The sequence below is a fragment of the Heptranchias perlo genome, chromosome 1 (assembly GCF_035084215.1).
Source record: "Heptranchias perlo isolate sHepPer1 chromosome 1, sHepPer1.hap1, whole genome shotgun sequence".
NCBI classification, from domain to species: Eukaryota; Metazoa; Chordata; class Chondrichthyes; order Hexanchiformes; family Hexanchidae; genus Heptranchias; species Heptranchias perlo.
The window spans coordinates 115318521-115331912 of record NC_090325.1 but is presented as its reverse complement, the minus strand read 5'-3'; the positions used below and the strand labels follow the sequence as shown (position 1 = coordinate 115331912).

Here is a 13392-nt window from a genome sequence, read left to right as displayed (position 1 = left end):
ATAATCTGTTTCCATGCTCTGTGCCAAAAAGGCAAAAATCAGCCAGAATACTCGATGTTATTAATTCAGCACAGAGACAATTGCAATCCCCCTCCCTCTCCCCCATCCACCCTGTTGACCCTCAGTGTCAAGGCTTATGCATGAACAATGAAAGTCCGGCAAGGTATTGGAGGGTGGACAGTACCCATGGAACCATATCCCAACAGAAAATCAGTGCCTTCAGGAGAGGGTAAAAAACAATGATGGCATGATACATTATATATTTTAGAAATTCTTATAATGGATTAATACCAATATCGGTAGGTAGTGTCAGCTCAATTGTAGGTGTGCGTAAACTGAAGCACTTACCCACAAAGCTTATTATAGCCTTGGTCGAGAGCTAATTGGCTGAAAAGGGGCCATATGGCCTACTCCTGCTCCTATTTCTTATGTTCTTAGCATGTGAGAAAACTTCTTATTGCCGAGGTGATATCAGCATGTTTTCTCATAAAAATATAGATGCACATTTTCATCAACAAAATATTTCCTTTTACTTTCTTCTCCATTCTCTCTATAGTCGGCTACAAACATCACCATACACTATAGTTCATCCCATCTCTATACCTACCAAATTAACTTAACAAAGACAAATCTCTCATTTGCACTAAACTGATTGAGAATTTAAAGGTAGTACTGCATTTTACACTTTGCAGTCTTCTAAGTGAGAACAGGAGCTGAGAAAAGCACAAATTCAAATTATGAGCAGCAGTAATGGAAAAAGAGTAGGTTCTGGAGGGATCTGAAAACCTAAATTATATTGAGAACCATTAGTATAACTAGGATTTATGCAGAGACTACACATTCAGTAGCATCTCTGTGTAAATCCCTAGTAATAACACTCAACACAATTTAGATTTTCAAACATCTTGAGAGTTTGGTCCAGTTCTTTTCCTGCTGCATTGCGCTTTACTGGGATTTTTTTTCAGTTCCAGCGCTGTAAAATAAGCTGTGGGATCATTTGCCAAGGGATTGCTGCTGTTTCCAATAAGATGTCAGTTATCCCTTATGCTGTTGCGAAGGTCCATCTATAAGCACGTCACTTCTAAGGAAATTTGCTGTCTTGTTGACTTTCTGCTTACACCGATGCATAAACATGTTCTTTGCTGCAGATTACCATTCCCCATCCCTTCGGGCCACCACCACAACGCCCTCCTCAAAAAGCATATAGTTAAGGAAAAGAACAAAAAGTTTTGTGTATATATATATATATTTTTAAATTTGTAATTTTCTCTCTCTGGCAAGCGTTTACCATTTTGTTTTTTTTTTACCTGTTACCCCTGTATTGGCAGGTGTTGAGAAACTGAATGCAGGAGCAGCTGTCGTAGTTGTGCCAAACCCTCCAAAACCACCTATGTGGACATTTAAGAGAAATCAGAGTTCAACAAAAAGTAAACTAATTAACTTTATAGCTATATATTTGTGACTCATCATTATTTCAAAACATTAAAGTAATAAGAGTATTTACAGGTTTAGTGAATCCAATTTTTGACCATAATATAACATAATAAAATGCCAATACTTTACCACCCATAAGCGCATAACGACAATCTCAAGGGGGTGTGTTATTGGACAACAATATGATTAGGAAATTAAAATTAGAGTTCTATGTGTCAATAATTCCATAATCTCCTTGCAGCGCAGTGAACGAAGGCTGGGAATCGCTTTAGTTGTTGTCTTCTGCAGCCTTTTGGATGTTTCAGTTCCTTCTAAATGTGATGGACAAGCTGGACACAACATTCTAAATTCAAATTGACTAAAAAGTGTGCATCCTCAGTGATACAGCATTCTCAGACTTTCAATCGTCTGGGAGCTTATCTTATTATTCACCACATTTAAAAACAAGACTACAGCCACTCCCGGCTTCTCTTCCTTATCTAATCTTCATCAAATTACTCCCCTTTCCTTGTAATCATGGTTCATATATTTGGATATTACTTATGCATCCATCTACAATAAACTTCCTTTTTTAAAATTAGACCAACACCTAAGTTTCTTTTGAAAGCTCTCTGTCTTTGCCATGTATTGTGCCTTCCTAAGTAAGACCGAAGAGGTAGCATGAAAAATATCCAGAAGCCATACATCATGCCATCAAGATCCTCTTCAGGTCTTTTAGTTCTAGGGTGTTCATACATTACATGCGATGAACCAAAGAAAGTTTCTAAGCATGGAGTTCTCAATCCAACTAGTTTCAACACAGTTGAGTTTGTTGTTAAGTTTAAACCGGTTGACTTTGGAAAATGGCTTTCAACACCTGTCTGAACAACATTTTAGTTGGCTCTCTGATAGGAAGATGGCTTCCTTTGAGCCATTGATGTCGGGCTAATGAATATACAATTGCTCTTGTGACTAAACATAAGGCATCAAACAGGCAATCAAAAGACTGCATTAAACAAAATCTATAAAAATGGGCATTCTGATGAACGGTCATTGACCTGAAACATTAACTCTATTTCTCTCTCCATAGATGCTGCCTGACTGGCTGAGTGTTTTCCAGCATTTTCATGTTTTTATTTTAGATTTCCAGCATCCACAGTATTTTTCTTTTGCTATAAAAAGAAATCTAGATTCAGTAGCTACATTAGGACATGAAGAAAGGAAGAGACTGCAATAAAATAATTATTCATGTGCATTTAAGTTTATAAAAACAGGCACTCGACAGTGTGATTAGTTACTATCAGGACAATACAATAAAAACATTGTCCACATTTGGCTTAGGTGTAAGAACAGCTAACCATAAAACCAAGACTGTAAGTAGTTGAGTTGTAAGAATTTCTGTCATGCGAATGCATATTATGTAAAATTATATAAATTAACCTTTAGTAAATCTGGCCAGTAGAGGATTCACAGTTCCTGACACTCTTGCCATGATGGTAAAGGCAACTTTAATATTTTTAAAATAACTTGTTGCATTTACAATAATGCCACTTTGAAATGATAGGTCACAAACATCAAGTAAAAGGTAAGCAAAAATACACATTAACGTAGCTAGAAAAATCTATACACTAATGCTCCATATTAACTGTATGAGTTGTAACAGTACAAGGTGGGATAAATGTGACATTTATGGCCCCATCTGATGACACATTTTTTACCCAATATCAACAGAAATGATATAAATAAGTGGTAGCAGGGCAAAAAAATAACTAGGAGAATAGCAGTCACAAAAATATGTGCACTGCGAATCACCCAAAGTGCAGTGCAAACATGACGAGAATGAGAAGGAAAGTCCATGCATGTCACAGTACAAAGAAAGTGTAAAATGAACACAAAACTTGGCCTGAGCTTTCATAAAGTTCAAAAAAAAACATATAAAAGAACTTGAAAAGTGACATTTAGAACAAAATACGCAAGATTTAAGACTGGGAAACTCAGTCTGTTATGTATAACTATGTCAGACTTGCATGAAAATATACACATCTTAATTGTTCTCCAAATTTAATGAGCTTTGAATAGTGACAATTAAACACAGAGGTGCAGAAAACAAATGTACACAATAAAAGGGAACTGAAAAAGGGATAAACAGCAAGGAATCTGGCCTTGAAATGGTGTTTTGTGAAACTTGCAAATGAAATTCTTTCCTCTCCTCTCAGAGGCATTAACATATTTTAAATAAATGGGTTATCATCTCCATTAAAACAGCAGAGGAAGGAATTTCAACTGAACACATGCAACATTTGTTGCTAGTATCCCACAGCATAACAAGGCCTTTGACTTCAACATTGAACCCGCAACATAATGTCACTGTAACATAAGGACCCATGGTTCATCTATTCCAAATATTACTGGCCGAATACTTTGATTTAGTGTCCCAAAAATAAGTATATGCACAACATTTAAAACTTTAACTCATACAGGTATAGGAGCAAGTGGATTTGTCTAGCCTCAGTAACACTTTGCCTCAATACTATTGTCCATGCATAACCCTGATCAGCAGGCCCTGTAAAGCTCAAATATTACATTTTACTTCTTTGCTTTAATAATGAGTCTCAGTCAAATTTCGAGTTCTTTTTAATGCCTAAAAACTGTAAAAAAGGGAATGCCAACCAGAATTTTACATGTATGATTGGGAATAAAAATAAATTTAAAATATAAGAAACAGTGAATAACCTTTTGATTAAAGTGACTCATGCTATACAGTGGCACGATGATTTTAAAAAAAAAGAAATTTTTTTGACAATTTATCACAACCACAAATGAACCGAATCAGATCCAGCTAGGGAGCATCATATTTTTAAATGCAAGATATTCCCCCTAAAACACAGCAATAAACATTCTCTTCCCCCAAAGAACCACACTTTTTATGCCAATTTCTTCTGAAATAAGACGGTCTATTTAGTTTTTTAAAAAATAAATTTAATATACGGGCACCAGGTTTTGCTAAAGATTGCAGGAATTCATATACACACTAAAGGAGACATTTTAAATCAGAACACCAGATACAATCCAGTTACATATTAAAAACTTTCAAAACCACACAGGTTTGTACATCAATGCTGTAACTCTTTTTAATTGGTATACTACATCTGTTAACCTAATTTAAAATAATAAAAACTGCTAGAAATAAAGCAGGTCTATTAGCATCTGTAAAGAGAAAGGGCCGTTTAATGCTTCAGGTATAGACCCTCACTTCGGCAAAGGGTCTGCACCTGAAATTTTAACTTATCTCTCTCTTTAGACACTGATTGACCTGCTGTATATTTCCAGCATTTTCTGTTTTCATTTCAGATTCACAGCAATTGCACTTTTTCTTTCATTGCTTCTTTTTAAAAAAAGTTATTTACCAACACTGTTCACGATTCAGATGCATTAAGCTTCTCCCCTAAACCTAACTGACTACTCATGTTTTACCCCAGTTCCATTTTTCTTTGTAGGTTTACCGTGGTGTTTTGGGGGCCATGATCACCTTTTGTCCAATCTTGCCCACTAATACTGTACCCCAAGAGCTGCGACTTTGGTTCACTAACTGATGAGCAAGGAGCAGCTGTGCATCCAAAGAGAAAAGTACTACAGAATGAGTACAAATACAAAGAGCTACAGAATGCTATTTCAAACATCAGCACTTTAAAACTAAACAAGCACATTATTGGGAACACTAAGATAAGTGAAAACAAACAACGGAAGAAGGGTCGGGAAGTAAAAAGAGAGTCTTTTTAAAAAAAAATTTAAGGACAGATAAGAAATTAAAGAAAGTGGAAACCTGAATAAAAATGCTAAAAGAGACTGTGAAAAAATGACAAAAAGAAAGTAAGCTCCCAAATAGTCAAAGTTGGGAAGCAAGTTAACTGTTTACCCATTGATACTAAAGAGCACGGTTTTGTCTACTTGATTAATTATTTCACTGTCACACAAGCTCCTAAAAATTAAAATGCTTCGGTATCTTTGCCTGGGACTACTGTAGGAGTTGACTTAAACCAGACAAGTGCCAGGCAATGACCATCTCCAACAAGAGAGAATCTAACCACCTCCCCTTGACATTCAACAGCATTACCATCGCCGAATCCCCCACCATCAACATCCTGGGGGTCACCATTGACCAGAAACTTAACTGGACCAGCCACATAAATACTATGGCTACAAGAGCAGGTCAGAGGCTGGGTATTCTGCGGTGAGTGACTCACCTCCTGACTCCCCAAAGCCTTTCCACCATCTACAAGGCACAAGTCAGGAGTGTGATGGAATACTCGCCACTTGCCTGGATGAGTGCAGCTCCAACAACACTCAAGAAGCTCGACACCATCCAGGACAAAGCAGCCTGCTTGATTGGCACCCCATCCACCACCCTAAACATTCACTCCCTTCACCACTGGCGCACTGTGGCTGCAGTGTGTACCATCCACAGGATGCACTGCAGCAACTCGCCAAGGCTTCTTCGACAGCACCTCCCAAACCTGCGATCTCTACCACCTAGAAGGACAAGGGCAGCAGGCACATGGGAACAACACCACCTGCACGTTCCCCTCCAAGTCACACACCATTCCGACTTGGAAATATACCGCCGTTCCTTCATCGTCGCTGGGTCAAAATCCTGGAACTCCCTTCCTAACAGCACTGTGGGAGAACATTCAGCACATGGACTGCAGCGGTTCAAGAAGGCGGCTCACCACCACCTTCTCAAGGGCAATTAGGGATGGACAATAAATGCTGGCCTCGCCAGCGACACCCACATCCCATGAACGAATTTTTAAAAAAGAGGTTTTCTGAATCACAGTGTCACTTTGCCAGGTAAAGAAAAAAGACCCATTTGCAGGCTCCTTAATTTTCATAACCATTACTTTTTTTTAAAAATCATCAATTGTCATTTGCATGTTAAATAGCAGCAGCACCACCAAGTTCCTCCTGATGGTGCTCTTGAGCCATTAGACACAGTTTTCCATCAGCGGGAATGTACGAGTATTGCAGTTTTGACACAACAATAACAAGAAGTTCAAAAAGACGGCAGTGGAGTTTCCACAATACCACTCAAAAACAGTGCTGAAATTTGTTCTGGTTACTGGTCTGGGTCAGTCCTTGCTCAGCAGAAGCGAGTACTCTCATTCAGGAGCATTGTGCATCTCTAAAAGGGAGTGGTTTTTCGGTAGAAGTCAACTGTGAATATTAATTATGAAACAGACAACATTTCCTTATTTAGGGAAGTGGCATCACAATTGTCAGGTCTCTATAGGTTCGAAGGAGAATTTTGTCTTTGACAATTTTTCGGAGGATGCTTAAACCAGAAACATTTTTGAAAAAGAATGATCAGAAGTTGGGAGTCCTGATTGTACAGTATTTATATTTTCCACCAAATAAAAACCCCACAAAAATTTTGACCCTACAGATCCTGATTCCAAAACTTGTGTACTTCATGTTGGTTCAATAAATTATAAACCTTTTCAGTAACTAGGAGCTGAAAATGTAACTTTTATTTTCATTTCCAACTTTCTCCCCTGTTGTCCTGAAGGCATTGACTCTTGCTGGGACTGAGTTCAACAGGTGCCAACACTCTTCCGTCAACTGGCTGTTCTTCACATGAGCCCAGAAACTAAGCACCAATGTACTATTTGATTGTTAGGGATATTACAGCTGAGCTTGATCTTCTGTTGCTACCCGATGTACACAATTTGAACAAGTGTCTGCGGTGAGCAATCAGGTGCGAAAACCTTTGAAAAGTTTTTCCTTTCCCTCGCCCAAAGTAATGAGACAAATTGTTGCACCGTCACCGTCTTTCCTGCCTCCCTCCCTCTCATCTGAGATCAGTTAACTCAGCACAGATCAGGGATCAAACCTGGGACTTTGCTGGACGATACAAGTCAATGCAACACTGGGTAGAAAATTCTGCACTTTCACCTTTTGTTTCAGGCACAATGAAACATCTTGGGATGTTGGGATCAGTGAAAATTTGTCCTGAAGATTTATAAAGCTAGTCAGTTACTGAATTTACAAATGGTTGACATCTCCAAAGCAACAGCTTTGGTCAATGGAACCATTTACTACCCACTGATGTCAGCTGTTCTTTAAATTTAGATCCAGCAAAGAAGATCTGAAGCTGGCTATAGGTAGGATAGTACTGATTTTAATTCACATGGGAGGGGATTGGAGAAAAAGTGAAAAATACTTCTAAATTTAGCAGCTTTAACAGATTTAGCAAAATATTTGGAGCAAAGATTGCATCCAATACAGAGCAGGGTTAGGCTCCTTAACATATAATTTCTGCAAGTCAGTCCAGAAGCAATTCTTAGCTCATTAATGGAAAATTCTGTGATCAGTATAGGTTATAAAAATGCACATTTAAAAAAAACTTATTTACTGAATGTCAAGGTCTTCTAAATTGGAGCTGAAGAATGATGCATGGTCTGTACAAAAGAACCACTATATTTTTGGGCTGTTGTAGAACTGAGAAAGTAAGTAAAGTGGCTTAAAAAAGTCACTCCTCCACCCTGCCCCCCCCCCAAAAAAAATAGTCCTTTTACAATCTATGATTAGATTAATGGAGAAAAAAAAATTGTAGACCAATTTAACTTTAAATGACCAAATCCTTTTAGCTTTTACAAATATTGGCTCCTATTTTATTTATACATAAAGAATTAAATGAGATAATGTTTACTTTGGGAAGACTACCCAGAACGCTAATAAACAGGTCAGTGAGTGCAAATCAATACTGGAAAACAACTTTTTGGATTTTTCTGCTGTCCCCCATGTCAAATTAAGTTCCTCTGTTTACTACCCATGTCAAAAAGTCAAATTACTGTTTACAACTAAACCTTTGTCTCATTTCACAGAACACGAACACTAGAACACTAATGGTGGTAGCAACAGTGAAGTGCGGACAGACAGTGCTTCATGGGATGGTACGTCATAGGTTCACACCCATGGTTCACCAATCTTGACCATGATGTTAAAAGGAGGCACTGAGCGGAAGCACTTCCTCAACAGGAGAAAAAAAAAACATTTTTTAAACGCAGAGTACATTTGGGTCAGTATCATGCACCTCTCGATATCTATCTCAACAGCAGCACAGCCCATAGGCAGATAATTTGGTTCCACAGAAATGATTCTGCAACAACCTTAAAAGGGGAAAAAATTATTGCTTTAACATTGGGCATACAATACAAATCTCTGTCCTATTACATCAGGATAGAGAAGCTGGGATTGTTCTCCTTAGAGCAGAGAAGGTTATGGGGAGGTTTAATAGAGATGTTCAAAATTATGAGGGATTTTGATAGAGGAGATAGGGAGAAACTGTTTCCAATCACAGGAGGGTCGGTAACCAGAGGACACAGATTTAAGATAATAGGCAAATAATCCAGGGGGGAAGTTAGGAGAATTTTTTTTTTAACGCAGCGGGTTATGACGATCTGGAACACACTGCCTGAAATGGTGGTGGAAGCAGATTCAATAGTAACTTTCAAAAGGGAATTGTATATATACTGGAAAAGGAGAAAATTGCAGGGCTAAGGGGAAAGAACAGGGGAGTGGGACTAATTTGACAGTTCTTTCAAAGAGCCGGCACAGACACGATGGGCCGAATTGCCTCCTTCTGTGCTGTATGACTCTATGATTAACAAATGTATATAGTGCTTCCAGAAGTACATATAGTAAATGAACTGTATTGTTATAACCAGTTTCCGTTATTTCAGGTCAGATGCTCGCTATGCAGGACCTGGTACGGAGTGTGTATTACTTTGAACTGTCATGACGAACTACTGCAATACAGAAGGTGAATACAACCTATAGTCAACATAGCTACCTGTTGAATCAAAACTGAATCCTGCCAATAAAAACCTGATGATCACATGAATTGTAGAATGTTTATTACCACAGTGCAGGGTTCCCAAATGCATGTAGAATATGTCACATTAACATTGAGATACTCAGCTGTGGATCTGTTCGCTCATAAGTAACATCTTAGGTGTCAAAGGTTTGGTAGAACCAAAACTCAGATGAAATGAGGTACTGAAACGAATGAATGTATTAAAAATAACCTGCCACTTTGCTTGCAGTAGCAGGAAACTACCTGTGCCAGCCAAGCCACCACTACCAAAACCAAAACCACTAGCTGTGGTTGTAGCTGCACCAAAACATCCGATATTTAAGTCAATTGCAGTGTTAGCGTTTAGTCCGATACCCCCAAAATTAAAGCCACTGGCTGTAGTGTTTGCTGCTCCAAGCCCACCAAAACCTGCAGAAAAGGAAGCACTGTAAAACCGATGCAAGAAGTTGTTAGTTGAAAAAAAACAGCATTTTATATGGTCCCAAAACAAACATCGAGACCTTTCAATTTGGATTTTCCTAGAGCTAATAGAGATGGTATTAGGCTGTATTACAATGGAAAATACATGTGGAACACATTAAAACAACTACAAAGCAGTGACACACATAATATCAGTAGAACATACAGTAACAAATTTAGGATTATAAACCATTCGTGTTATACATAAACATATTATAGACTCAAAATATTCTAGAGTTAGATTTGGCCAATTAAAACACTACAGAGGGTCAAGCTTTCTAAAGATTAAAGGTTATTGTAATATTGGCATTCTGCTACAACACATTAATACCACAATTAGTAAATACTGTATTATATATTTATAATCAGTGCTAAAGACATTAAGGTCACTGCTGTACTTTTTTTATATTAGGAAGCATAATGAAGTTCAGTGAAATTGAACCTGGTAGTTACCAGAGGCCAAAGAACAGTTTTGCTGGTGTGCTGAGGGGTAAATTCAGAGTTTCCCCACTGCCTGATATATGGCTCCAACACTGGTTTAGTGAGTGGTTAAATCTGTATTTAATTTTCTTTATACAAAAGGCACAGTTCCACGCAATGGCCTAATGTATCTAAGAGAGAATGTCACATGCAACTTGTATTTATATGGCGCCTTTTAACATAGAAAAACATCCCAAGGCATTTCAGACAAAAACAGACGCCGAGCCAAAGAAAGTGATATTAGATGGGGTAAGAAGTGGGTTTTAAGGAGGATCTTAAAGGAGGAAACAGAAGCATAGGGATTTAGGGAGGGAATTCAGGGCATGGGTCCTAGATGGCTGAAGGTAGAGCTGCCAATGGTGGGGTGAAGGAGGGGAGGGGTATGCACAAATGGCCAGAGTCAAGGGAACGGAAAGTTTGAAGGGGAGGAGGAAGGGTGGGGCTGTACGGCTGCAGGAGTTTACAGAGATATGGAGAGGAATGGCCATGGAGGGATCTAACATAAAGATGAGAATTTTAAATTGGAGGTGTTGGGGGAGCAGGAGCCAATGTAGGTCAGCAAGCACTGTGATGGGTGACCGAGACTTAGTGCAGGACAGGATACTGGGCAGCTGAGTTTTGGATGAGCTCAAGTTTGGGGAGAGTGGAGGCCGGACAGGGGAGCATTGGAATAGCTGAGTCTGGAGCTAACAAAGACATGGATGAGTGTTTCAGCAGCAGATGGACTGCAATGTTAGGGAGGTAGTCTTTGTCATGGGGAGTTTATGGAGTCAGAAGCTCATCCGGGGTGGAACAGGACACTGAGATTGCGAGCAGCCTGGTGCAGCCTGAGACCATGGTCAGGGTATGGGGGGTGGAATTGGTGGCGAGGGTATGAAGTTTGTGGTGAGGGCCGAAGATGATGGCTTTGGTCTTCCCAGTGTTTAACTGGAGCAAATTGTGGCTCATCCAAGACCGGTATCGGACAAGCAGTCTGACAATACAGAGGCAATGGAGGGATTGAGAGAAGTGGTGGAGAGGTGCGTTGATGATTCTCAGCTCTACATGTGGAAACTGATCCCATCTCTGTGAATGATGTCACCGACAGCCACCATGTAGACGAGGGAGAGAAGGGGACCAAGGACAGGTCCGTGGGGGACTCCGTAGGTAATGGTTCTGGGGCAGGAAGGTAAGCCAACGTCGGAGAAGCTCTGACTGCAATCAGATAGGTAAGAGTACGGAGCTGTTTTCTCACTACAACGACATTAAGTTGAAGTATTCCAACATTGAAGATGAATGGGTCTAAACTTTGGCGTCCTCAAGCACCTCCTGCATAAGTGTTGAGAAAACACTGGACCTATAGTCTCTTCCAGCTTTGAGATTTCAAACAGTCCTGCTTCCTGCTGCCTTATTATTTGTATTTGGTAATGTGTTTCTCCTCAAAATACTTCTCCAGTTTTACCCTGAAGATAGCTAAGCTGCTTGCCTTTATGAGCAGTTCTAATAACCGATTATCCTCTCAGTAATGTTTCCTTACATCCAGCCTGAATCTATTTCTTCTCACTTAAATTCATTCCCCCTTGTTCTGCTATCTTGTGCCAACAAAATAGCTCCAACTGCTCTTCCATATCCTTAAGCTAAACATTGGGGGGAGTGGGACCAAAGCTATTGTCTTCGGTCCCCACCACAAACTCTGTACCCTTACTGCCGACTCTAAGCCCCTCCCCAGTTACCATCTCAGGATGAACCAGACTGTTTGCAGCCGTAGCACCCGATTAAACCCCGAGCTAAGCTTCTGACTCCATATCCCGCCCATCACAAAGACTCCTTACTTCCACCACCGTAAGATTACTCGGGTCTGCTCTTACCTCAGCTGATCTGTCACTGAAACCCACATCTATGCCTTTGCCACCTTCAGACTCAATTACTCTAATACTCTCCTTGCCGGGCTCCCATCTTCCACACTCTATAAACTTCCTCTCACCCAAAACTGTACTGCTCTTTCATCCCTCCCGTCCTTGCTGACCTACATTGACTCCTGGTCAACTAAAACCTCAAATTTAAAATGCTCATCCTTGTGTTCAGATCAGTCTATGGCCTCACCCCCCCCCACTATCTGTAATCTCCTACAGTGATACAACCACCCCTGAACTCTGACCTCTTGCGCATTCCCCCTCCCTTCACTCCACTATTAGCAACAGTGACTTCAACCACCTAGATCCCTGTCTCAACACATCCGCCTTTCCACCTTACTCTTGTGATTTACGATCCTCTTTATATCCATCTCTTTTGGTCACCCCTCCTTATATTTTTTTTTGTTTATACATCTGTGAAGCATTTTGGGGTATTTTCTAAGTTAAATACACTATTTAAATGCTAGTTGTTGTTAAGCCTTTTTTTAAAAAAAAATCTCAACCATAATTCCTCTCAGTATTCTCCTTTCCAATAAAAACATTCCCAGGTCCTTCAGTCTATCCGGATATGTTTTATTTTCCAGATTTCTTCTTTTTGTACCTTTTCTAGTTTAGCTCAAGTTTATGGGGGGTGGAAGATGGGAGGCCAGTTATGTAACTTCCAAAACTGCACACAATATATGACTAATGCTCTGTATACGGGTGGGATTACTTCCTTTCACCTACTCTTCACCCCTCTTTCCTTCCATCACAATATCCCATTTGCTTTTTTGACAGGTGCCAGATATTGGCTCAGTTATGTTGAGGTATACATCTACTACAACACAATATCCCTTTTCTGATCTGTCTTAAATCAGTAATTTCCCATTAATGATCTAATTACTCTGCTTATTTTTTGTCCCTAAATGCATCACATTACACTTATCCACATTAAGCTGCATCTGCCAATTGTCTGCCCACTTCCCTAAACAGTCCTGAAGCCTTTCCCATCCTCCAATGCATTAATCACTCCTGCCAGCTACTGGTCCCAACACCGAGTCCTACAGGACTCCACTCATTATACCTTTCTTACCAGGATACTTCTTGTTAATACAGACACTTAGTCGCCCATGCCCAGTCAATTTTAAATCTGCCTCAGCACATTGCTGCAAATACTGTCTGCTAATTTTATGATCTAGTTTTCTATGAGGCCAAGCACATTGCTTCTTTTGTTACTTAATCAAAAATTCTACTAAATTACTCTGGCTTCCCTTTTTGTAAATTCATGCTGATTCT

At 39.6% G+C, this 13392-nt stretch overlaps 1 protein-coding gene across 3 annotated transcripts in view; it reads right to left on the bottom strand.

Annotated features, from left to right (window-relative positions):
• Window positions 1–13392, bottom strand: part of nup54 (nucleoporin 54) — a 50619-nt gene that overhangs the window by 21283 nt on the left and 15944 nt on the right. Inside the window, exons 4-5 of one of the 3 annotated variants that reach the window (XM_067990238.1) lie at window positions 9530–9694; window positions 1308–1388 (exon numbers count right to left, since the gene is read on the bottom strand). The exons of 1 other annotated variant lie outside the window; for it this stretch is intronic. In XM_067990238.1, coding sequence (XP_067846339.1) covers window positions 1308–1388; window positions 9530–9694 — 246 coding nt within the window. The remainder of the gene's footprint in view (window positions 1–1307; window positions 1389–9529; window positions 9695–13392) is intronic. One more of the 3 variants, XM_067990222.1, reaches the window with a different exon arrangement.